The sequence below is a fragment of the Neophocaena asiaeorientalis genome, unplaced genomic scaffold, assembly GCF_003031525.2.
Source record: "Neophocaena asiaeorientalis asiaeorientalis breed wild unplaced genomic scaffold, Neophocaena_asiaeorientalis_V1.1 scaffold17, whole genome shotgun sequence".
In the NCBI taxonomy this organism is placed as follows: Eukaryota; Metazoa; Chordata; class Mammalia; order Artiodactyla; family Phocoenidae; genus Neophocaena; species Neophocaena asiaeorientalis.
The window spans coordinates 104674-131700 of NW_020171802.1; the positions used below are offsets into that span (position 1 = coordinate 104674).

Sequence of the window (27027 nt, forward strand, 5' to 3'; positions counted from 1 at the left end):
TGAGGATAATGGCCACTCTGGTGCTCTGGCGGCAGGTGCAGATGCAGAGAAAGGTAATAAATTAGGGGTAATAAGGTACCTCAGCAGCCTTAAGGGGTCAGTGCAGCTTCCAAGGCACCAAGTCATCACTAAGGAATTTGTTGCTCAAGCAATCAGGCTGATCACCTCAGAGGTAAAATTGCTCAGCATGTAGCTGAAAACCAAAAAAACAAAACCAAATATGTAAAAGTTGTGAGAGCAGCAACAACTAAGAATCACAGAATTCCCTACAACTTGAGGAAATCTTACCAATCATCTTAGCCAGCCCTTTCAAATGACCAGTGGGGAAAACAAAACCTAAAGAGGGAGAGGTAACTTGCCCAGCTAGTTTGTAAAGGAATCACCAAATATCAGCCATTTTTGAGTTCCAATCTGTTATTTTCTCCTACAGAATCTGAATTAAAAGGGGGTCACCAACCATATAAATACCCATGTCATGTGATTATGACAGCTAAGTACCTGACCACCCTTAAAGACAAGTTTTCTATTGGGATATGCACGGTACCAGAGAACAGCTGAAATTTACTGAGGGGAATAGAAGGCATCCCATCACTGGTTTAATGTAGCTGACAAAAACTGTACAGGATAAAGCATTAAATGGCCATCTTCCCAAGAGTATAAATTCTGGTCTCTCATATTGTATGATAACATGGCAAGAACAGATGGGGAAGTTCTTAAATCGAAGTTTGCATTGATCTGTTTCCCTCCTAACAAATCAAAGGCAAATGTTATCCTCATATCTTTGGTGTCCGTGACATAGAGGATCCCTCGGGCAATGAAGGCATTGCCAGCCTTGGATTTGGGGTACGTGGTGTTGATGTGCTGCACCACAGAGAAGGTCCTCTCGTCCAGCTGTGCGACAAGGATGCTCGAGCCATCCACACTGGAAGCATAGATAATCCAAAGGCCCTTTTCATCTACAGCCAAATTGAAGTACGTCTTGGAATTTGCAAAGAGGTATTTTCGATCAAAATACAAGGCATTTTCAAGCTTCAGAGTTTGGGATGTCTCTTTGCCAAATTCAAATCTGAAATGTATAAAAAAGTAGATATGAGCCACCATTTTTGTGGACAAGGGTGGTTTTTTAGGCTCCTCCATTAAACTGGGGTGGGGCCTGAGATTCTGCATTTCTAGTAAGTTCCCAGGTTGTGCTCATTCTACTGTTCCATCTGCAGTGCTGTGAGCAGCAAGGATGTAGAGGATGGTGACTACATCTCAGTGTCCACCTACTAGCCATGTGACCCCGATAAAATTCCTTAACCTCCTGAATCCTCATGTGTTTGCTGACCTCCTGAAATGCCCTCTCAAAGTTGCAAGGGGCCTTAAAAGATAATCTAGTCCAGTCGTTTCATTTTACTAATGAGAAAAGGAGAAGTGACTGGCCCAGGAACACAGGTAAGTATCAGAGCCAGAGTTTAAACTCAGGCTTTTGACTCCAAGTTTGGGGGTTCTTCCTCTACTCCATGCTGGAGTTTTAAGACAAAAGTTTCACAGGAGGCTCAACGAAGGAAGTCACCAACTGAGAAAGAAGCAAAGCAGCAAAGTCATGGCTGTGACGTCATTTTTCTTGTCTGGTAAGTGACTGGATCAGTGAAGTGACGGCATGAAAGCCCATGCCCCTCAGCTCCCAGAGACCGTCTGATTTGGCAGACTCCACATCTAGATCATATCAAAAGTGGATTATGATTCAACTGCAGGAATGAAAATTCAGGAACTTTAGGCTTTATAAAGGAAAAGGAAAAACACTAGAGGGCGCCATTGAGCAGCAGAAGAACTGTGAAGGGTGTGAAGCTGCGGGTATGCACTGGAACATAGCGACCTTGAAACCAATCAAGAAACCCTGAAGTAAGCTTGAAAAGAAACAAGAGTGAGGGGCTTGAGAAGGCCCTGCTTGCCCATCTCAGCTCTCGGGGTTCTCCTTCCTCTGAATGCCCGGGATTCAGGACTGCCATTGGGTTCCTGACTAGTACTGGCACCTACAACTGCATTCCTTGATGAGGCTTGCCTCTCCCAGCAAAAAAAGCGTCTAATTCCAGTCTGCCTCTCCTTCTCCTCCCAGTCTGTGGCCTGGCACTGGAGCAGGGCCCCAGCACAGGTCTCCTAACCAGTGCCTCACGCTAACTTAGTGTCATTAGAAGACACTCTTTCTTAGGGTGGCCAGTCCTCCTTTGGGCTCATTTACCCCAGAGCTCCCCTCCTACCACCCCATGTAACAGCGGTCCCCAGGAGCCACAGGATTGAATGAAAACAAGTGTCACAGAAAGGAGTGTGTCTGGGGAGAGAGGGCCTCTCAACGGGAGGAGGGTCAGTTATCTTGTTCTGTTAGCGCAAGATGCTGTCCAGATGACGAGGTGGTGCAGAAGCCCAGTAGAGGGGGGTAAGAGGCACAGGAGGGGATGCTTGCAGCCACGGCTGACACGTGTGTCTAATGTGGCTGGTTTAACTGCACGATGTACTAGGAGACCTGCCCCGATCCTAGCCTAGCTCTGCAGCTCCAACAAGGTTGCTGAAGCTGGATCTCACAGAGGGAGACAGAGAAGGGACCCAGTCCTCCCTCAAGATCCTTGTCTCTTGTTTGGAATGACGAGGACCATGGCTTTCGTAACACTGGAATTGTCATTTCGGAGTGGAGGGCTGCAGAGGCTCTGGTCCACCTTTGCATTTTTAATGAGGACATGGAGATCATAGGAGGCGGAAGCCTCCCCTGAGGCCACAAGTAAGTAGGCAGGAGAGTTGGAACTTGAGTTCACTGCTCTCTTGATTTGCCCAAGATGACCCACTTCTGCCTCTAAAGCCCAGAACTCAATTTCTTCCGGAGCCATGCAGACAACTTTCAGCAATTCTTGTGTGAAGCCAGGAATCTTGGGCTGCTGCCCTGGGCACCGACTACCCGTGTGGCCACCTCCCCTCCCCATGGGAAAGCGGAGGGAGCAGGGGAGGTAGCCTGGCGAGGGCTCCGTCAGGATGACAGAGCGATCTGAAGGCGGGAACCCTGACTTTGCCTTGCCGTCTCTAGTCCTCGGTGATCTCAGCCGTGACATGAAATTCTTCATACCCAACATTTTTCAGAGCAAAACTGATTTCAGGGTATGATACCTTCCTGCTAGAGGGAGCTCTGGGTTCCGCTGCTTCCTTTCCCAAAGGATGAGAAAGTTCCTGCTGTTATCACTCCAGGCCTCCTTCTCTCTGGCCCTGACCTTACTCTTGGTGTCCAGACCAGCAATAAATGCAGATATGGGGCTCACTCATCGTGTCCTGTGGTTCATTTGGTCAGCAAACCCTCACTGATCTCTGGCTGTGTGTCACCCCTGGGGACATAAAGATGATGGAACCACAGTCCCTTCCCCTAAGTCGTTGAAGGATGGGCTGTGGGGCAGAGAGGAGGGTGCCAGGGGCCCCAGGGGACTCACCTCACTATGGTGTTGGAGCCTCCTTTGTGGTAGTAGAGACAGTTGTTGTGAACGGTGTGCCCACAGCCATGGAAATAGTGCGGGAGGTGGATGAGCGTGTAACTGCCGTTCAGCAGTGAGGGCTGGTCCTCGAATTCCTTCACCATGAGGCCTGCAGGAGGGAAGCCAGCGAAAGGCAATCACAGCTTGGCAGTGAGTCGGGGGAGGAAGTTAAAAGGATGGAAGGTGAGAGTGAGACGTCTTGTAAGGGTCCTTGTCCACTTTCAAGAGTCTCAGGCTCTCAAACTCAAAGGCCAATGCTCTTCTATGGATTCCCAAACCATCGTTTGTTTTTTTAACGTCTTTACTGGAGTATAATTGCTTTACAGTGGTGTGTTGGTTTCTGCTGTATAACGAAGTGAATCAGCTATATGCATACGTATATCCCCATATCCCCCTCCTCTTGAGCCTCCCTCCCACCCTCCCTATCCCACGCCTCTAGGTGGTCACAAAGCACCGAGCTGATCTCCCTGTGCTATGTGGCTGCTTCCCACTAGCTAGCTATTTTACATTTGGTATTGTATATATGTCAATGCCACTCTCACTTCATCCCAGCTTATCCTTCCCCCTCTCCGTGTCCTCAAGTTCATTCTCTACGTCTGCGTCTTTATTCCTGTCCTGCCCCTAGGTTCTTCAGAACCATTTTTTTTTTAGATTCCATATATATGCGTTAGCGTATGGTATTCGTTTTTCTCTTTCTGACTTACTTCACTCTGTATGACGGACTCTAGCTCCTGCCACCTCACTACAAATAACTCAGTTTTGTTTCTTTTTCCGAACCATCTTTTCAACATAGTAACCACAGAGTTGGCTTTGATCCTCCCAGGAAAATGGCATCACCCTCTCCCCTACAATTTTATAACATTTTCTATCAGGCGGACATAGGCCTGTATCGGGAAGAGCACCGTGCAGTCACCTTCTGCCTCTTGCACTCCACAGTGGCCATGCTGACTCATGACCTTGTTCTTTCCTTTTGAGCCACAGAATCCTTCTCAGCTGGTCATCCAGGCAGTCACTGCCAGCTGATGTGTGAGCCTTGATGAAATGAAGCAGCGTATCTCAGCTATTGCTCTGACTAGTAGGTATGGCCAGGCCTCTTCTGGCATGGGGCCACTGCTACTACCACTGGCAATTCCAGACCACATTCCTTTGGGGCAGTGCGACTAGGGTCATGCTCAGATGCAGCAGACCTGCAAGATGACACTTCACCCTCTCCCCTGGGCTCTCTGCCCACGGATATCTTAGAAAAGTGGCCAAAAGTACTCTCCTTAAAGAAAGATAGACCATGCGGAAGAATTTGTCTCCGACATTTCTTCTACATTACGGTTTTTGGGCTTTATAAACCCATAAGTCATAAAGCTATTTGTTTCCTTCTGGACACTTTGCTGAAAATTGGAATAAGCTACACTGAGGGTGCCCTGGTCATGTCCCTGTGACCTGAACTGCAAGTCTTGTCACCAGTGTGCTCAACTGAGAAAAGCATTCTGCCTACTCATTTGGGCTTTCTAAAATAAAGAGCAAGTCTGTTACACCAATTAGCAGGGACTTCAGACACAGAAATAGGATAAGCCTGAAAGGGGGCAACTGATGAAAGGTACAATTACAACACAGATATGGATCATCCGCCAAGTGAAAGCACCTGAAAAATGTTCAGTAACCCAGATCCGTTCATCACTCTTGTTAGCAGACTCTCTTATCCAAGTCCCAAACGTCTCTTTAACTTTCAAAACTTGTGTTGGGTTTCCAATGGACGTGATCATGGATTCTACCAAAAGAAGAGAAAGGAAAGTTACCCACCTACCAATTATGACTTTTAGCCATCTGATTTCTGAATTTTAAAACAGGATGCTTTGTTTCTGTACCTGCTTGCAGGGAATGGTGTTCACTGACTTTCTCATCAGCTTTTCCAACCAAGGTATCATCATTTGGTACAGCACACGTCTCACCTAAAACAACAACAACGATAATCAGAGCAAACTAGTTGGCACAGTGAGATATATATAGCTTTATAACTGGTTACATAACCTCAATCCAGACTCTAGTTCCATAAGCATCCTTTACAATAGGCTCACCGAGGTTTCTGCTTGCTTGCTTTTAAGCCCCAAGTCATACACTTCCAAATTTTTTCCCCTCCCTGGGGAGTTTCCAACAAGCGTTCCATGACAATAGTTGCTAAGATACTACAATCAGGAAAATGTCACCTGAGTCAGCCATCCAAGCCCTGAGCAACCTGGGAGAAAGACAGGCCTACTGACATGTTCCTGGTCCCTCTGGGCCAGTGGGAATCTATCACAGTCTGCATTTTTCTGGAGGGATTTTCACTTTCAGGGAAGCTGATGGGGATGAGGGAGCAGTCTCATGATGGGATGACCCACTTTACCCTGTCTTCCTGAACTGCCAGGGAGTAGAATCACAGAGGAAGAAGGAGCCTAGAGGCAGCCCAGCACAGAGAGATTTGAGCCCCTTCCCTGCTTGAAGGCCTGTAGGACCCAGGTCCTTGAGGGGCACCTGATCCATAGTTGGTTTGAGGCTACAACTGAGCTCAAATTCATCCTCCTTGGCTTGTCATTGTTCCCCTTAGCAAACGGGCTTAATTCAGACCTTTGGTGGAGAGGTGGCTCGGGGTGGCAGAAGCAGGACAGGAGGCAGGGAGGAATATGGTCATTGTGAAGATGAGAGGGAGTGGACTGCCTGGGGGTAAGGACCCCCTACCTGGGGGCAGGTTGGGGCAAATCAGGCTTTCTGAGAAAGGCCAGGCCCACTTCCCTAGACAAATTCTGAGGATTTCCAATCACCCTGTGGTTGCTTGATAGAAAGGAGCACCTCAACTGTCACTAGGGAAACTCCCAGAATAAACTAGAGAGGTTTCTTTATCGGCAAAATAAGGAGGCAGGACCCTCCGTGGTCTCTAATCCTCCTTTAGCTGGATGAGCCTGTGTCTCTCTGAAACCCTCTGTCACCCAAAGAGAGCAGTCTCGGGATCTGTTAGACTCCCCCCACCACCACGCAACGCTGCCGTCCTGGGTTTCGTCTGGAGTTTCCTCTTAGGGGCTTGGGCTTTGCACAAGAGGGGGACAGAGAGACCCTCCCATTCTTAGTCTGAAGAAAAGGCCCTCATTAAGTCATGTAGCGCCCACCAGCTTCTAAGGCTGTGGGAGTGGGATGGGGGTTAAAGCAAGGGAGTTGGAGCAGGAGAGAGGGTCAAGTTCAGATGCTGGGTGCAAGGAGGACTCATTTCCAGGAGGAAGAGTGGAAGATAACGGCCTTTTAAAGCAGTTTTCACAACCCTGGAGCCCATCCCCTGCAGACCAGCCTCTTGGTGGACAGGCGAGGTGGAGGAGAGCACCTCTCCAGCACCCCTCTCGCCTGCTGACAGAGCCTCTGGCAAATCAGAATTCCCAAAGAGCAAGGTCAGACCTCGCCTCCGCTCAGGGGAAGGTTCCCACTGAGCTCACAGTCCAAGGGAGGCTGAACAAAGGGTGATGCTAATGGAGGGGGTGGCACTGACCCGGGGCGGAAGCAGCTCTGCGGTGATTTAACAGGCAGATAACTGCTGGGCAGGATGTAATTAGGCTCCATTTACTGGGGGTGGTAACATCTTTGAAAGCTCAGATTCACCCACTCTGACTGTGTGTGCTCCCCAAATGTCTTCCAGAAAGAACAGTGCACCAGATAGAATGAAAGACTGTTTAAGAAAGTGGCAATGAAATCCACAGCAAGTGACAAAGAAACTCCAGGACCCTCCTCTCTGCCAGGAAGCAAGGCATCAAGCTGTGCTTTCTCACGGCCTAAGTTAGGTGAATTAGTCCCCGGTCACCACTGTGGGGAGAAGTTCTAGCTCTACCCTAGAAGGATTTCCTGTTAATAGGGTCCTTGATTTCTCCTTAGCTTTCAACCCCATGGCCACCCCTGTAACAACTGGCCGAAGAACGAACCGTCCAGGCCTGCCAGAGACCAGGTGTCCCTTGGCCTTGACTGCCTTATTCTCAAAGTGTGGAATTCCGTCTCTGAAAGGAAGATGCTCTAAGCAGGGGCTTTACAAGCAGGCACATCTGGGTTTGAATCCTAGCTCTGTCACTTACTAACTGAGTGACCGTGGACAGGCTATGTAGTTCCCTGGGGTTTCAGCTTTGTATCTGTAAACTGGTAAGAATACGACTCCTATATCATAGGACTGTTGTAGAATTAAATGAACTGAGCGCTTAGCCCTGTGCCTGGAACATCAACATTAGTGGTGGTGATGGTAGTACTGGGGTGTTGTGGGAAGTTAGCCGATCTGAATCTCCCCATCACCTCCATCTCCCCAGCATCAGTCAAGCCCTTCATGCTCCAGGGACGGCGGATCTGGCAGGGAGGAGCAAAGAGTCTGGTGATAAGTGAAGGGGGAGGGATGAGGCCAGGGGGTGGGAGGCCCAATTCTAAACCTGCCACCAGTCCTCACCCCAGGCAGACTGCTCAGGCCTCCCAGGAACATGTTGCAAGGTGGGGACACTCGCTTTGGGCAAAATTTCCCTCTGTTTAGAACAAATCTGGTCACAAAGCCTGGGTGAAGCCTGAGACTTTGGGATCATTAACTGAAGAGGTGGTTCCCTGGGGCAGGGGTGGGTGACCTGGGCACTGGCCGTTGAACATGTTTGGCTGACGAGGGCCTTTGGATCTTCTGCTTCCGGGGGGCCCTGGGGGACCCGGAGGGCCCGGGGGCCCAGGTGGGCCGGGTGGGCCTTGGTCACCTTTGGCACCTGGAGAAAGAGAGAGAGAAGCAGGGATGGGGGTTGATTAAAGAGCCATTGGCAGAGATGGGCTTCAAACAAGGGAGAAGGGGACCCAGCATCTCCAGGAAGGCTTGCTGAGTCCCCCTTCCCAGACACAGATGTCCTCCAGCACTTGTTCACACAGAGTCGAGGGAGCACCCATAGCGGGTGCTGAGTTCCAACTATGTGCCAGGAATTGTGCTAGGAATTTTATACATCTCCTCCCCTTTGTCCTTCTCAGCCACTCTGTGAGATAGTATCAGCGGTTCCTCAGTGACCCGAGTCTCAGGGAAGTTTAGTGCTTTGCCCCAGGTCACAGCTGGAATAGAGCTGGGACTCACCCTTAGGGGTGTCTTGCTCCTAAGCTCATCCTGTTTTCATTGGCTGATGTTGGGAAAGCTCAACCCTGACTACTTATTAGAACCACCCAAGGGGCTCAAACACAATTCTTATGCCTGGGCCCCCTCCCAGATCAATTAGATCAAAATGGTGGGGAAGCTGGTCATCTGTATTTCTAAAAACTTCCTAAGATGTTTTCTTCCTAAGATGTCAGGTATGAGAAACATGCCTCTATGTGGTAGAAGAAATCAGGGGCTCCTGTCCTGCTTTGTAACCTTGGGCAGGCAGCTTAACCCTCCGAGACTGGTTCTTCATTTCCAGATTGTCTCATACTCCCTGTCCTGACTTGTGAGAATCCACTGAAGTCATCGGGGTGAGTGCTCGGACAGTTGGATTCTCTACACATCAGCAGGTGGAATCCCTACACACTTCCAGCTTCAGGTGGCCAGTGTGGGTACAGCCCTTTGCAGGGGCCATTGCTTATGGAACTTTCATAAAGATGCCGCTAGGCTGGGATATTCAGTCCTTTTGTTCTACCCTCCTTTCCTGGGCTGACTGGTGATCTAAGATCTCTTTAGCTGCCTCTTCCCAGCCCCACCAAATAAGCACTTTCAGTTGCTTTGGAGTGGGCAAGCAGGGGTCACAGAGGCTAACAGTGGGTCTAAGCCCACTGTGGAAGGGGCAGAGATCTGCAGGCAGGGCAAACACAATCCAACCCTCCTATTCCTTCTCTGCCCTCTGGCCAAGAGGACACACTCAGCTCTGGCCTGTTCTCTAGAACTGGGGTACACTCAGAGATGTTGCTTTCCTGAATGGTTTGTGGTCACCCTCACTTGTCTGGTAGTATAGGGGAGTGTGGTATTCTGGATGTGTAGATTTCCCATATAACTGAGTATAACATGACCTTATATTTTCAAAGTATATTCACATATATATGATCCTGTCAAAACACTTATTACATTTTACGTATTTTGCATGGCAACTTCCCTGTTTGTTAAACAAAGCATGCTAAACCTAATTTGATCTTTCCTTGGTGCTTTGGTCTTAGTACAGTACCTGGCAAATAGCAGATGCTCAATAAATTTTGAATGGCTGGATGGGCAACTGATTCAGGGTCATTGTTCTGAACATCTATCATCCTAGCTTCTTGAGGACAGATATTATGTCTTAACTCATTTTCATATTCCTATTTCCAGCTACTAGCAAAATCCCTAATTCATAAATGGTGCTCTCTGATATTAAAAAATGCTTATTGACCACATTAATAGGATAGTTATGTTTCTATGGTATAAATGGTCTCCAAAGTAGTGTGCTTTTAAAATTCTTCTGCCTCTTTCTGTACCATGACCATCAGCTGTCGCCTACTCTTTCCACCATGTAATTGTCTTTCTGAGGCTTGCTGTGCCTCTACCTCCTCCCCCATAGACAGCAATTATCTGTTTTTAACCTGGGCTGGAAACCAGAAAAAGAAGATCAGCAACGATGTCTCCCCCAATTCTGTGTCAAAAGTCTTAGGATAAGGGCCTGAGGATGGCTCTAGCTCAACTCTGAAGCTGTGCTTTCTGTCTGTTGTCCTCTGAGGTATTTGAAATTGCTTGCTTACTTGTCTTGTTCTGGATTGTGCTGGATTTAATAGCTATTTGGAAAAAGGAAGCTTCCTTCATCCGAAATCCATCCAGCCATGACACTTAGACCTGCATTATCTCAACTGCTCATGCTTAGATATCAGATTTGGTCTCACCAACAAACATTGGGCTTACATGCATGGTTCTCTCCTTGTTGAAAGCACAGAACTCTAAAACATGCTGAGAAACAGATGGGCACATAGGCAGCTAAGGAGAGAAGACCCGGAGCAGCCTTGGTACTAGAAGCCAGGCCAAGTTCTGGGTCCATTCACCCTGGGAGACAGCCTGAGCGCCAGCCCCTTACCTGAAGGAAGTACATCATTAGACACGTCCCCTTTGTCTCCCTTGTCACCCTTCTGCCCTGCTGGGCCCTCGTTTCCAGTCAAGCCCAGCTCACCAGGGTCTCCCTTTTCCCCTGGAGTTCCTGTGGCTCCAGGTGGCCCTGAGAAAAAAATGATGTATTAGCCTGTTGTGCAGGGAATTCTGGCACACTAACTACTTTGTAATATCGTACTTTGTATTTTTAAGGTGAAGTAGCTTCAGAAACCAAATACATAACACTTCATAACCATTTTAGGACAGCAGCATGTTCTCAATTCATGAACGAATAGTATCTCCAGGTGGTTCTGTTGAATTCTTTTTAGAGACATTTGGCTGGGCCAACAGGTTGGAGAGGAGTGAACCCGTAGAAGGACAGTCACAGCAAGCGCAGAAAGAAGGTAAAGCCTAATTGGAAGTCTGCCCTCCCCCACCCCACGCCCTCCTCACCCCAGCAGGAAGGACTGAGAACTCAGAGGGGTTTGTTTGGCACCATAAGGGTGGATGTTGTCCTCTGCATTATCTGGTATATTCCTCACAACATTGGAGTGGTAGGCTGGTCAGTTATCCTTACTCTCATTTTACAGAAGTCGGAACTAAGGCCTCACGTGTTACAATTGATGCTAAGTGAGAAGCAAAAATCTTGATTCCAACTCCAATGCCCTTTTCTGTGACATTCCAATGCAAAATGCTTTTTTTTTTTTTTTTTTTGCAAAATGCTTTTAATCAAAGTAGCAAAACAGGTAAAGCTGCTTTAGGACAAGCATTACAAGGGATGGTGATAGTGTGAACAAAATATAATTGAGGAAATCTCTGTCTCTGCTCACAGGGAGGCATCACTATAGGAACTACAGTCCTACCCCCCCACAGCTAGGAAGAGTCAAGATCTATGCAGTGACTCGTCTCAGCATTGTACGACAGCAGCATAGTATTCTGACGCCTGGGAGAAAGGAAGCAAACAACATGCATAATATGATTTCCCCGGCTCATAGTAGTTTCCACACAGCAGCTCAGGGACGGGGAACCTAAACAAAGCCCACCAATTTCACTGAGGTGAGGAGACAAAAAGTAGAGTTTGGGGAGATAAAGGTGGCTAGGATTCATGAGACAGAATATGAGAGAGGGTGTAATCATGTAGAAAGGGCTCTGGAGAACTTCAGAGGTGTTTCCTCAAGTCTTTGTCAGAGTAATAGTCTGTGCAGGGTGAAAATCTACAAGGTAGGGAAAAGAATGAAAAGAAAGCCACTCACTACACAACTCTCAGAGCTTGCACAGGGAAAGGTTCTCATTCCCACCAGTCAAAGCAGAGAGATCTCAGAGAATGGTGCGCTGTTAGGCCGAGTCCTTGGAAAGTCTTCTCTTAGTAGTGAGGCTAAATTAGCCCAAGAGTCAAGGCTGCTGTGGATCTATCATAACAAAGCTTAAAAACAAGCTTCAAAAGGATTAAACTGAGCAGAAAGTAGTTTAACTACCCAGCCAGATGTCTCTAAACTGTAGTTTAAACTACTGAAAGTAGTTTAATCATTTAGTCAATGTACTGTAGCATATTAATAATTTAAGCAAGAAAAAAATTATATGACCATCTTGGTGGAGGCAGAAAAGACATTTGATAAAATACAACACCCATTCTTAATAAAAATTCTCATCAAACGAGGAATAGAAGGGGACTTCCCTGGTGGTGCAGTGGTTAAGAATCCACCTGCCAATGCAGGGGACACAGGTTCGAGCCCTGGTCCAGGAAGATCCCACATGCCACGGAGCAACTAAGCCTGTGCGCCACAACTACTGAGCCTGCTCTCTAGAGCCTGCAAGCCACAACTACCGAGCCCACGTGCCACAACAACTGAGCCCGCGTGCTGCAACTACTGAATCCTGTGTGCCTAGAGCCTGTGCTCCGCAACAAGAGAAGCCACTGCAATGAGAAGCCCGCACACCACAACGAACAGTAGCCCCCACTCGCCACAACTAGAGAAAGCCCGCGCGCAGCAATGAAGACCCAAAGCAGCCAAGCAGCCAAAAACAAATGAATAAATAAAAATTTATGAAAAAAAAGAGAGGAATAGAAGGAAACTTCCTCAATCTGAAAAAGGGCATCTATGAAAAAACCTACAGCTAGCATCATCCCTAATGATGAAAGACTAAATGATTTCCCCCTAAGATCAGGAAAAAGACAATGGTATCTATTCTCATCACTTTTATTTCACACTGTACTGGAGGTTCTAGCCAGTGCAATAAAGCAAAGAAAAAGAAATAAAGGCAAACAGATTAGAAAGGATGAATTAAAATTGTCTTTATATGCAGACGACATGATTATTTATGTAGAAAATCTACAAAAAAGTTGCTAGAACTCATGAGCACCTAGGCACACTGAGAGGGAAAGTGATTACTTACTATTGTGCAAAGGTATTGCCAGATATGGATCAGTTAATACGATACCCTATTGCAGGGATCATTTGCTCATTTTGACAAGAGCCTCCTGGAGATACTGCTCAATAGAAATATTTTTCAAAGGGGCAGAGATTTCAGGCAATAGGGAAGAGCCAGAGGCAAGTTTTAGTGCAAAACTTCAGTTTCTCTCAACCTCTTTAACCAAGAGGGCTTAGCATTCATTGTTTTTTCTAATTACCTTGCCAGTCCCAAGCCCCTTCTTATAGGTTCTGGCTGAGTGACAGCCCATTCACTCCTCTCCTGTGCCCCATCAACTCGGCCGATCCCCATTCTCCAATTGTCATTCTGTGCCATTGCAATTGTCTTCCCCCCAGATTTAAGACCAATTCTGAACCCTACCCCCAACTTCCTACCAGCCCCATAGGATTCCTATACAGCTGTCTGAAGAGAATCATAGAACTCCAGATCGGAAGGCACCTTAGGGGTCACTTAGATTAACCTCCCATCCAACCCTGAAAGCCCCTCTCCACCACCTGACTGGCTCCTTTCAAGCCCTTGCAGCAATGGGGAGGTTATTATATCTCATCACACCACAGATCGCGCTGGAATACTCTGCACTGCCATCGGAGGCCATTATTCCCTAAAACATACATCTGGAGCTCTTAGCAGCTTTCCTTTATGCCGAGGGAATGATAAGGTCTTCCAGACTCAAGGCACCCTACACAGACCATCCCAAGGAAGTCAGCAGTATATGAAAGAAACTTAAAGTGTTGATCACTGTTAAAAAATGTGGTGAACAAAGAAATATTCACTAGATTTCAGCCAACTACTAAAAAAACCAACTCAGTGGAAACCATGCAATTCAGCTGTAGATGGGGGTCAGAAGCCCCTGGTTCCCTGCCTCTGCCAGGGGTGATCTTGGGTGTCATCTTGCACTGATGGAGTTGCTGGGGACACAGTGGAAGAGGATGTGAAGAAGAGCAGGGACCTCTCTTAATCAGGGACCTCTGCATGAGCACACGTTCTTTTGTCAGTATTTTAAATGGGCAATTTAGCACATTATCTGAAGGACACAAAAGAGAACGTTGCCATAGTGTCCAGCCAGCACAATGCACCGAGTATAACTGATACCTTCTAAAGGTGTCACATGACCTACATTCAGCAATGCTCAGGGAAATGGTATCTTCTAGTTACTTAAGGGGTTTCTTTTTCAGGCATTTATTCTAGTCACAAAGAGCCTCTCTGCATCATCGTTTGATTTCCCCTTCTTTTCTTTTATTCCTTCCTCTTATGCATTTTTCCCCCTTTCTCAAAAAGGCAAGGCATGAAATAGAAAAACGTTCATACTGTAATGCAGCTGCTATAATGCAGCCTGCACAGGGGCAGGTGTTTAAAGCTCAGGATATTAAGGACCTTTGCTTATGGATGTATTCCGACTCTCAGCTATGTCTGCATGATAATTTTTAAGCTTTCATTAAGAAACGGTAGGGGATGTTTTGACTACGTACCGTCTTTGCTGCCTCCACAAAGTTTTCCCTTGTCTTGGCCACGCACTGGCCATGGTGTGTCAGAAGTACACCGCCACCTCATCAGAGGACTTGAATGTGGCACTTTCTACCTTCCCCTGACTCAGCTGTGCACAGGGACACTGTTAAACATTGTGTGGCCTGGACCTTGGCATTGTTGTCCCGTGATTCCTGGCAGGCGTTGAGTCAGCACGTTCTGCCAGGAAAGAAAGGCCAGATTCCTCTTGCTTCGCTCGGGTGCTGGATGTGGCCTTCTGCTATTTTCCTTCCCCGGTGGCGCCCACTCAAAACAAGCTGTTTTCCCAGCTTTAGAGTTTGGGGTTGTGTGACCAGCTGGGGTCAATGCCATCATCTTCACTGCAAGGGGTGAGGGAGGACATCTTATTTTTGGCAGGACCATCTGTGACCGACTGAGGCAGAGGAAAGGGAGCCAAGGGTGTTGGGAAAAACCCAGACCCAAGACTGGGATGAATAAGGAGGAGGGTGTTTATTTCTGTTTTGGTGGAGATTCGATTCTTAGAGAAGACACTGAGGCATTAACTCTTGAGTGAGAAAGTGAGAGGCAGATGGAGGGAAAGAAAATGCTTGGTTTTGACGCATAGCACGTCAAACTTCGAAAAAGACGCTAGTTGCAAAATTGACAACATGTAAGTCCAATTCTTCTCTCTAAATCTAAGTCGGTGTTTTCAAATAAATACAGGCATTTCCACTCAGATTTCCTTCCTCACCCTTGGAAACAACAGCAACAGTAATATCTAACACTAACATAGCACTTGCTATGTGTCAGGCCCTATTCTAAGCACTTTATATATATATTAATTAATTTAAGCTTCCTTACAACACTATGAGGCTGATACTATGACTGTTCTCATTTTACAGATAAGGAAACAGAGTGATTAAGTAACTTGCCCAAGTGCACACAGCTAGTAAGCGGAAGATCCGGGACCCAAACCAAGACTTCAAGCTCTGGCTCTGGCCTACTGCACCCTTGTTCTTAGCATCCCTAAGGTCAGACATTGAGGGTTATCTTCATATTTCAATATCCTGGAAACAACTGTTGGTCTAAAGCTCTAAACTCTGGTTTCGTCAGGTTAGTCTTCTTCTCAAGAGCCCGCAGTGGCTCCCAGTGGCCTCCAGCAGACATGGAGCTAAAGGCTCTGACCCCACCCCAGGCTCACCTGGGTCCCCTCTTATATGCAGGGGCAGCCTCCTTAGAAGTTCCTCCGAGTGTGGCCTTTCTGTTCTCCCCCCTGCAGTGTCCTCCCCATCTCCCCTCTGTTTGTGTCCAAGATGTTGATCACACTTCTCTCTCTTGTCCTTTACACTTGTCTCTACCGTACAATCCGTCCTCTACACTGGATCCTATTTGTTCATTATCTGCACAGCAAAGTTCAGATTTTTCTTCTGGCAGTATTCTCTGGTGTGTAGTATAAAGCATCTTCATATCAGAATAACCAGTTATTGAATTCATCCTGTATATACACTGTATCTTCTCTTTCAACAGGACTGTAAGCTCTTATGGACAGAAATTATGTTCTATTCTTCTCATTCATGCATTCCTTCCTTTTTCACTCATTAATTATTTACTGAGCCTCAGCTGGGGTTGGCTGAGAGCTATGCCAAGTAATAGTCTCTCCTTCATAGGCAAACACTAGAGCAGACTGTTTAAAAACCAGGAGCCATGCTAGAGTTGTTGGAAGACAACCTCCTTAGCATACAGAGGAGACCAAGGCCCGATGAGGGACTGACCTGCCCAAGGCCTCAGAGCCAGTCGGGGTTCGAGGCAGGTGCTCCCAGAACTCCTTTCCTGGCTCCGCTCTGCCAGGAGAGCAGGGACCATTCTTTCTGCCTGACAGGTTAGTACTCATTGAACTGTGCGTTCCTGCACACGTCCTGTGGGCCTCTCTGAAGGGCTGGCGCTCTCCCACCCTCCCGGGAAGACTCAGGGTCAGACTCAGCATCATCCTTCGACAATTAACAGCACTAGCTCCCAAGGCCCAGCCTTCCTTCCCTCGGCTCGGGCTAACGCCGCTCTCACAGCTTGGGCCCGACCCCCTCGAGCCTAGACGTATAGTGCAGTCGTGTTTAAGAGCAGGGGTCCAGGAGTCAGAGAGGCCTGGGTTCAAATCCCACCTCCTCCACTTATTAGCTTTTGGACATTGGACAAGTTACGTCCATTAGTTCAACCATGACTTGATTGCCCTCTTTCGCTGGCTGTTCCAGGCTCTGGAGGTTGAGTCTAAGCGAGAGTGACATGGCCTGGTTCTCACGGACCTCACGTTCTCCCTAGGGAGTCAGACCATCAGCATATCAACAGGCAACACTGGGAGAGAATTTCAGGGAGGGATATGTTATTGGAAAAGAGCAGGGAATGTGACTGAGTTGGTGAGGCAGGGGCCAGACACAGAGGTCAGGGATGATCTTGAAGAGGAGGTGACTTATAAGCTGAGATCTGCTCTGTGGGAAGGACGGGCCTCAGGAAGGGCCGGGCCACAGCAGTGCAAAGGCCCTGGGACAAGGGTGGGCCTGACCTGTTTGGAAAACAGAAAGATAAGGTTTCTTCATCTGGGAAAAATACGGCTGGTAAACATACCCATCTCCTTGGGGTTGTTGTGAAGACTAAATGAGGTGAGTGTAGAGAGGACTAGGTAGTGTGTCTGACAGTAAATGTCAGCTATTTACTATTGTCCAGAGGATCACCGTAGAGGGCACGGTCCAGCCTAACCCAGTCCTATCTCTGTGGAACACAGTCTCTTTTTCCTGATTTTGGTAATAGCACTTGTTGTTCCCTCTTTCTGGAATGCACGCCCACTCCTCCCCTCTCCCACCCCTTGCCTGGCAAACCACTAACGATCCTGGAACTCTCAGCTGAAATGACGGCCCTTCGTTCTCCACAGCCATGATCCTGGCCCAGCAGTTCACATCCTGCATGAGTCCCTGTGGCTGACAGAGAGACCCCAGACCACTAACCTGAAGGCTCTGGAAGGGCCTGGCCCCCGCCTCCCATCTCACCTTGCTGCACGCCCCCCGCCCACAGCTGCCCCAGCAGGGCCTTGGCAGGTGTGTGCCCTCCACCTGGGCCACCCTCTGCCTCGCCCTCATCCCTCAGGTCTGACCTCAGACGTTACCTCCCGACCCGCCCTCTCTGCACTGTAGCTTATAACACCCTGTTCTTTCCTTCAAATGTGCACCTCACATTGTGATTACAGATGTATTTGTGTTGACTATTTATGTCTGCCTCCCCACCAAAGATGGAAAGTTCCACAATAGGGGCTACGTCTATTTTGTTTCCCCACTAGTACTTGGAACCCTCTCAATAAGTATTTGCTGACGAATGTTCCCATCCTCTCCTGCTGTTCTTCCTGCTGCTCAGTCTGTCCTTGGCCTCCTTTGCTGGCTCCTCCCCTTCTACTTGGTCACTAGACGCTGGTACTTCTCAGGGTACCCAGGCTCTCCTCTGCTGGTAGCTCCCTCCCTAAGGTACTGCACCCTGGTCCACAAGCCCATTGCCCTTGGGTGACACCCTAATGTATACCTCTAGCCCCAGGGACTTCTCCAACTGCAGACCTGCATCTTCAAGGCCCCCCTCCTCCTGGATGTTTCAAGGCATTTCAAACTCAGCACATCCCATGTTGAGCCATGACTGTCTCCCTGGACCTGAGTCGGTCTGGGGCCCCTCACCTCAGGGAAGAGCAGTCAGGCAGGATGAAAATCTCACAGTCAGTCTTGGTGACCCCTTCCCCTTCCTTCTCATATCTACCTTCCCCAAGTCCTGTTGATTTCACCCCCAAATGTCACTCAGCTCATCGGCCTTTGCACACCCCACCTGCATCCCTTCCGCCCTCACACTGAGTAGCTTCTGCCCTGTTTCCCTAACAGCAGCGCCTGTGCACTCGCTCCAGTGTGTCCCCCACCAGCAGCGGTGGGGGTATTACAGAATGGCAGATCTGATCATGTCACTCTCCTACCTGAAACCCCTTCGTGGCTTCTCATGGCTCCTGGAATAAAGCCAATTCCCCTCCGTGGGCCTGCCAGCTCTCGTCCTGCCTCCCACTCCCTGCAATTCTGTTGATTGCTGGGTGGGATGGGAATCCATCCTGGGCTCAGGAAGGGATCAGGGGAGGGAAAGCATAGCTGTGCGGCTTTGGCAGGGTGACGGGGACGGCACAGCCCTTGCTCTGGCGTCGGATGGTCCAGGCTAGAGTCTGGTCCAGGCTAGAGTCTGCTTCCAACAACCTATTCATAGAGGTAGCCTTTTCAAAACCTCCTCCTTTCCCTCCTGCAGGCTCCTTTGTGTGGCTGCCAGGCAGGTGTGCAGGGCAGGTGCCTGAGTACAAACCCCAGTTCTTAAAATGCTCAGGGCTAACCTGATTTGGTCTTGTTACCTCTCTGGTTTCAACTTGACCATGCTCACCTCTCATCCTTTCTGTCCAGCTACGCTGGCTTCCCTGCCACTCCTCAGCGTCTACAGGCACACTGGACTTACAGGCTCCACTGGAACCCTCTCCCCGAGACAGTCCGCCACCTGCGCTCTCCTCTCCTCCAGGTGTCTGCTCAAAGGTCCCTTCTCAGGGGGCTCACCTGGCCTCCCAGCCTACAGTCACGCCCCACCCTACACACTTCCTATCCCTTCCCCTTGCTCTATTTTTCTGTTTAGCACTTGGCACCGCGTAACAGACAATATATTCTACTTATTTATCTTGTTGATTGTCCATCTGCCCAGACTAGGATTTCAGCCTCATGAGGGCAGAGATTTTGTCAGCTTTTTCATTTCTGGATCTCCAGCATCTAGAATAATACCTGCCACATAAATATGTCTTACAGAAATAAATAGACTTTTTCTTTTCTGCCCTCACTGGGTTGTGGGCTGCATGCTAAGCATATCTCTTCAAAGCTAGAGATCTGTCTCAGACCTTCTTGGAGTTACCCCTTTCTCACCTGACCCACATCCAGTGCTGCATGGGGGTCCCTCCCCCTCACTGTTGGCTCTCATAATACTCATTACTGAATCCTCAGGACTGGATCACATTTCTGGGGTCTTTCTGGGATAAACCAAGTGCCTGAACACTGACGGTCATCATTAACTGATGCTGATATTCATTTATAATTATAGTTATTATCTGACATGTAAGGGTCCATTCTGCTCCGTAGTTCTGGCTATAACTGCTGGACTTCTGGGGATGGAGTTGACATGGGCTGCGTGGGCCCATTTTCACAGAGGCTGCCCCTGGGAACACAGGTATGCAGGCTTTTGGCAAGTGGCAGAGCCCCTCAACAATTTTCTCCCTTTCCACTGGCTCTCACTCAAATTGTTTAAGAGCAGAAATGCTGGAAGGGGTTCCTGTGTTGTCTGGAAGAGTTGCTCTAGTGGTTCTTCTAGCCTGGGGCCTGTCCAGGTGAGTTGGGGCAGTGTAACCAAGAGATTGAAAATAGATAAGAGGGTTAGTGGAGCCTCCACCCTCAGCTGTGGCTAAGAACCACGCCTTCCTTGAAGCGTCCTGAGGAGTCTCTAACCCCTGTCCTCAAGCCTCCACTGTGCCATGTGCCAGCTCTCTTCAGGTGACTCTGCCCTGGCCTTCCCCATGGACTTCCCAGGACTGGTGCTCAGAGCCCCTCAGAACTCACCCTGCCCCAGCCTCCAGCCCCCAGACCCTGCCAGGCCTTACCTGAGCCCCTGCTGGTCACTGCTCCCTGACACATCTGACACCTTGGTGTTTCCAGGTCTTTGCTTGGGTGGTGGCAATGCCACCACTCACAGCAGGGCACAGGAGGTCTCTCAGAGATGCCAGCCACATCTTCTTAATAGTCCTGTGACCCCTGGACAGGAGACCCTGACAGCTGGGACCACACAACCTGAGTGTCAGCCTGGATGCTGCCTTTCTACTCAAATCATTCTAGTGATTCCTCCAGCCAGGAAAACCTAGAGGTCAGTATCAGTCAACTGATTTTCAGTCAAACACAAAAATCTGCTGGGCAGGAGGAGGCAGTGAGAGGGTCGGGCAGGAACGACCCTTGAGAGAACTTGGGGTACCAGCACAGACAGCCTGCACAGCCCGTGTAGTGCCCCTCCCCAGGACTGCTCACTCTTGCCCCTTCCATCTGTCTGTCTGCATCAGAGCAAGCAGAGGAGTGGACATCAGCTCTCAGGTATACTGCTTCTCTCGGGCAGACTGGATATAAACCTTATCAGGGTTGGACCAAAGAGAAGGCCCTTGCTGACCCAGAACACAGCAGCTTCCAGGCAAGCATTAACCAGCCTTGCATTCAGAGATGCAGCACTTTTCCCCTACTGTGCCAGCTTTGGTTCATCCAAAATGCAATAATGGAGACAAAAAACAAGGAAATGAATTAGAAGAGTGACAAAATACCCATTTTTCCTCTTTTTCCATTTGCTCCTTTTTCGCCTTTTGGGCCCTGGGGACCAGGCTGTCCATCTGATCCGTTGTGTCCTGGTAACCCACCAATTCCTGGAGGTCCTGCATCAAAACACGGGAAATGGGAACATTTAAAAAAATCTTAACAGAAGTTAACATGACTTCCTTTAGCCAGTGAAACTGGCCAGGCATTGACGCCTCTTCCAGATCTTCTCCTGCTTCTTCCTTTCCTTCTCTACCTTCCCTGCCCCCGCCTGAAGCAGTGACAGGTGGGGAATGGTGACAGCAAGTTCTCAAGTGGGAGGGAACAGGAGAGCTGGTGATTGGGGCAGAGAGGAGGGGGACACAGTGATAGTCAAGGCTGCCTTCAGACTCTTCTTCCTTCCCTGCCTCAGTCCCTTCTGAGTGATCCTGGGGGGCCAGCCACCCATATCCTTCCCATGAACTTGGAAAATCCATGGGCTCTTACCTGCTGGGCCAGGTGGTCCTACAACAGAAAAAGAAATTTAGATGATAAACCACAGATGGAAGAAAGTGAAGCCAACACCACAACCCAAAAAACAAAGAGCACCTTCCCCCTCTTAAAACGTACTAATCATCTATGGGCCCTAAGGAACCACCCCATGCCTTTTATTTAGAACTCAGTATATTTGTCCAAAGATTCTTAAAAACAATTCAACAAAGACCCGTTTGCCAATCAAAACCACTTTTGCTTAAGTTCCAATGGACTAAGAATAATTTCTAAGTGGCTTCACTATAGACTCATAAATCAGTCATCTCTCAAGCAATCAATGTAATTAAATGAGGTTTGGTGACAATGTGGGTGGGCACTAGTGAAGCCCTGGCACAGGTAGGTGTCAGGAAGTGCTGCTTTTGCATGGCTGAGATCCAGGTGTCCCAGGAGCAGCCCCAAACATGCTCATCCAGCCAGCCTGTCTCTTCTAGGCCACCAAGGGGAATTGAGAGCAGAAGCTGGTTTGCTTGGTCTCTATTTTGTTGCATAAAATAGCCTGAGAAAACTCGAGGGCCCAGATCAGGTAACAGATACCTTTCTTAGTGTGTAATTACCCAAGGATCTAAGGGGTTCACGTGAATAATTTACACATAATCTAACACAATAATTTTGCTTCCACAAATAGTCTTAGTGTCAATTATTCCATTTAAGCACTCGGACAAGCCAGTGAGGTCGCAACATGAACAGTTGAGGGTCTTTTGTTTCTCCGGACCACATATAACAATCACCAATATTGGAGTAGGTAGGTCTTTCTAAAGATCCAAGCCTGTGACTCTTCAGAAAACCACCATTTATACTGATGAACCTAGTGGCAGGGCAGGAATAAAAATGCAGATGTAGAGAATGGACTTGAGGACACAATGGGGGAAGGGTAAGCTGGGACAAAGTGAGAGTAGCGTTGACATATATATACTACCAAATGTAAAATGGATGGCTAGTAGAAAGCTGCTTCATAGCACAGGGAGATCAGCTCGGTGCTTTGTGACCACCTAGAGGGGTGGGATAGGGAGGGTGAGAGGGAGACACAAGAGGGAGGAGATATGGGGGTATATGTATACATATAGCTACACTTCTGCATGCACCAAAATCTTCCCATAAGTAGAAATCTTGATCCTTGTGTCTGCTGTGTTTACAACCTATCTGAGGAAGGTGAATACTTTGAAACCACAATGAGATGAGGGAGCTACAGAGAAGCAAACCCCTACAGAGGTACCGGGGAAGTCTGGGCACATGGCAGTCAGAGAAGGCCCTCAGAGAGAGTGAGCCTTGAGCTGTGGCTCTGAAGACACAGTGGCCTGAGATGGCTGCAGGGGTGAGGGCTGGGCATCCCATGCAGGAGACCAGCTGGAGAAAAGGTACAGGGGTGGGAGCTTGCGTGATTCAGGGTGAGAGAAAGGAGGAAGAATGGCTCAGCTGGAGTGTGTAGAGATGAGGCTGAAGTGTATACTTGGCAGAGGGATGTGGGGCAGCAGCACTTGAAGACCAAGCGGAGGGGTGTAGACGGTATGTGCAAGGCAGCGCGGAGCTACAGTAGATTCTTAAGCAGCGGGGGATGACACTGATATCAGCGTGTGTTTGATATCCTCTCCGTAGATGGATGTGGAATAGAACTAGGGAATGAGATGAGAGAGAGAAAGAGACAGGGAAGGAAGGGGGTGGGGCAGGGAGAAAATATCCAGAGGATCTTTGTAGTTAAAGTTTGGGACAAGGTTGTAGATAAATGTGGTTGGTGACTGTAGAGTTCTAGAGGGAGCTAGACATTCGAGAGGTATTTCAGCAGAAGAATGGGCAGGACATGTCCATGTCTGATTGGGTAGGAGACAGCTGACGAGGCCTCTCAGACGACTGAGCCTGGATACTGATGAGACTATTTGACAGACATGAAAACTTTTGGAAGAATAAGTAAGTGTTTGAAGGTATGCTTTCAATACATACAGTCCTATGTTGGGCAAAAATGATTTGCTGAAAACGGCAGAGCATTTTCTAGGGTCAGTGTAGCCTGTAGTCAGTGTGGTCAGTTTACCGCCAGATGGCACACACATGCCCTGGTAAGGAGGTGATATGGCCCTTTGAGCGCTGTCAGAAGAAATCAATCAATCGTCAGTCCCGACTGCAGATGGAGCCAAATTCAGATGTGCAGATTGGTAGAAAAAGGTAAACAAGCAAGAATCATCTGTATATAGTAGGTTTCAAGAGTTCTCAGGGAGGGATAAATTGGGAGATTGGGACTGACAATATACACACTACTATATATAAAATAGATAACTAATAAGAAACTGCTGTAGAGCACAGGGAACTCTACTCAATACTCTGTAATGATCTATATGGGAATAGAATCTAAAAACGAGTGGATATATGTATATGCATAACTGATTTACTTTGCTGTACAGTAGAAACTAACACAACATTGTAAATCAACTATACTCCAATAAAAATTAATTTAAAAAAAAGAGGACAGTCCAATAACCATTTCCATGCAGTGGAGTATTGGAGAGAGGTCCTGGCTGGAGCTGTATACTTAGGACACATTAGTTATGGCCAAGGGTATCACTGTGATGAAGTGTTTAGATTAGGGTTTCTTGACACTGACCTGAGATCCTTGATACCCTATGGCTACAGTTTTTACACATTTGAGACCACAAAATCAACTAGAATGCTTGTAAAAATGCAGATACCTAGGCCCCATCTGGAGATTCTGATTTGGTTTGGATTTAGAGTAAGGCCCAGGAACTGGCATTTTTACCAAGCACCACAGGTGTATGGGATGCAGGTGGTCCTGGGTCCCCTCGACCTGATGTGAAAATTTTCTGGGAAAAGAGTCAGTCACTCTCCTTAAAGGGGTTCCTGACCCTAGAAATATTGGGAGCTACTAGCCTTCAGGTAAGAGTGAAATGTCTGAGCCAAATTTGGGGATGTAGAGAGGGGGACACACCCCATCTGGAGGGAGGCAGGTGATAGAAGAAGCACCAGGAAAGAGAGAGTGATCTGAAGATGGAGGAGGGAAGCCAGCAGGTCTCATGCCTTGAAGCTAGAGAATTTCAGAAGAGAAAGGATGACAAACGGTTCCAAAGAGCTCAGGAGCAGAGTGCTACAGTGATGATGACTGTCCCAATATCCCGGGATGCCAATTGAGCTGTTCACGGCCCCTTACACCCAGAAGAAGCCCCAAATATAAGTCATTATAATAATGTCAAATGTGTGCCTACTAGCTATTTAGCAAACCATCTTTCAGAATTTTTTTTAGCTCCTGACCCTTCTCCTCTTCTGGAATAACAGACCCTCTAGGAACACGTGTGGGCAGCCACATTCATGTTAACACTGTACGCAGGGCTGTTTCCTGGGCCTGCCAGCAGTGCAGCTATACAGGACTCCACGCTAAGAAGGGAGCTCCCTGCTTGGGTTTAAATGCTCTGCAGTTGCCGTTTGGACATTCTTAACCATTTTTTCTTTGAATTTGTGCTTTGTGAGTGAAGTCTGATGGGACAGTGGAGCATGGCCCAGGGGCTTTGAGTCTTGGTTTGTATGTGGCCCTGCCTCCTATCTCCTCCCTGCCTCCCCAGGACAGATTTTCCCCTGCCTGCTCCTGTGCCCCTTGACGTGTCCTCCCCACTCCCTGCCCCATCAGTGACTGCTGCCACCTGCCACCCCAGTGGGGGCCCAGGCTCGAGTGCAGGGGAGGCTAGCGTTGGGTGTGTGCTCTGCATGCTTTTGTCCCAGGGAGCCCCTGTGCCTGTGAGGGTCTGTACTCATGTGGTGAGTAGCCCATGCCTCAAGGAGTACAACATTAAGTCGCAAATAAAAAGCCCCACCATGGCAGGTCAAGAGAGGTTGTGGAAGAAAGGAAAAAGCCTTTTTCCTGCTTCATGAACAAGGGACCCTGCATTTTCATTTTGCACTGGGCCCTGCAAATGGTTGGGTGATTACCCCACCCAACACTCCTAGCTGGAGTTGATTAGAATTGGGTAGATGCATGGTAGGAGCTGAACCACTTAGATTTTTTTCTCCTTGCAGTCTAAAGTTGACCCACAATGCCCTTACTTATGTAAAGTAGAGGTCTGTGGATGGCCATGCACAGTGAAAAATGTCAGTCTGCAGAGAGAAGAAAATGAAGGAGAGAGAAGCAGAGATGAGGGACTGGGTGTCTGCTAGAGAGTCAGAAAGGCTGAGAGAGGAGCTGTGTGGGTTCCCAGTGGCTTTCCAGTTCCTGGCTCCAGCTCCCTGAGTCAGGCTGCTTCCACTGCCCTCCTGGTCTGTCTGTGAGATACCCTTCTGTCTCATGAGGCAAGCTTTGTTTTCATCAGACTGGGTTTCATTGTCATCTTCCTGGACCCACAGACAAACTGCGTTTCCCTGCCTTCCTTCCATGGTGGGGGTGGGGAAGTGAGATACCTCCAGGCCTGACCTTTTAAAGCACCCAATGGGTGCCATCCTTTGTTCCCCTCTCTTCCCTTGGGAGTGACCTTGGTGCCTGGTGCTCAGATGATGGAGCTACAAGACAGCAGCACTTGGATCTCTGAGTCCCCAGAACTGCCTAGGAGAGTCACCCAAATTTCGCTGGACTTTGTGGAGTGGGAAATAAGCCTTTGCTGTGTTAAGCCGCTGAGATTTTAAGGTTTAATTGTTACCAGAGCATGACCAAACCTAGCTTGACAAATACATCCCTCTATCTTTTTAATAATTTATAATCTCTCACCCGCTTTTCCTCAGATAAGCTCTAACGGGTCCCTGCTACAAGCAAACAGTAGAATCTTAATCGAGACAGGATATATAGGCACCAGAGTTATGGGGAGTGAATAATAAAAAAAATGTAAGTCTCACTTCCTGTCTTCAAGGGCAGGCGCTGGCCAGTGGCTAACGCTACAGGCTTCTGAAAAACCTGACTCCTTGGATCCTCCCACCACAGCCATTCCAAGTCATAGGAGAAGATGTTTATCTCTAATTTCCATTTAGTAGCCTCCCTTTTCACCCTGGGTTGGTGTCAGAACTGATGTTGCCTGACCCAAGTGACCTGCTTAGCACATCAATGAACACAGAGGAAGTGGCTACACATTTCCCAAAGCCTTGCTGGTAGAGGAAAAAAAGAAGCCAAAAAATCCAAATAGATTTATCATTGCAACAAAAAGAATAAAATACATAGGCATAAACCTACCTAAGGGCACAAAAGACCTATATGCAGAAAACTATAAGACACTGATGAAAGAAATTAAAGATGATACAAACAGATGGAGAGATATACCGTGTTCTTGGATTGAAGAATCAACATTGTGAAAATGACTATACTACCCAAAGCAATCTACAGATTCAATGCAATCCCTATCAGACTACCAATGGCATTTTTCACAGAACTAGAACAAAAAATTTCACAGTTTGTATGGAAACACAAAAGACTCTGAATAGCCAAAGCAATCTTGAGAAAGAAAAACGGAGCTGGAGGAATCAGGCTCCCTGACTTCAGACTATACTACAAAGCTACAGTAATCAAGACAGTATGGTACTGGCACAAAAACAGAAACATAGATCAATGGAACAAGATAGAAAGCCCAGAGATAAAACCCACGCACATATGGTCACCTTATCTTTGATAAAGGAGGCAATAATAAACAATGGAGAAAATACAGCCTCTTCAATAGGTAGTGCTGGGTAAACTAGACAGCTACATGTAAAAGAATTAAATTAGAACACTTCCTAACACCATACACAAAAA

At 48.0% G+C, this 27027-nt stretch overlaps 1 protein-coding gene across 1 annotated transcript in view; it reads right to left on the reverse strand.

The window, feature by feature from the left end:
• Positions 1-491: 491 nt before the first annotated feature.
• Positions 492-27027, reverse strand: part of GLDN (gliomedin) — a 63704-nt gene continuing 37168 nt past the window's right edge. Inside the window, exons 3-10 of the mRNA XM_024742250.1 lie at positions 21279-21296; positions 20804-20911; positions 10508-10645; positions 8099-8227; positions 5351-5434; positions 5128-5253; positions 3450-3600; positions 492-1066 (exon numbers count right to left, since the gene is read on the reverse strand). Of these exons, the coding sequence (XP_024598018.1) occupies positions 589-1066; positions 3450-3600; positions 5128-5253; positions 5351-5434; positions 8099-8227; positions 10508-10645; positions 20804-20911; positions 21279-21296 (1232 nt within the window). The 3' untranslated portion in view covers positions 492-588. The remainder of the gene's footprint in view (positions 1067-3449; positions 3601-5127; positions 5254-5350; positions 5435-8098; positions 8228-10507; positions 10646-20803; positions 20912-21278; positions 21297-27027) is intronic.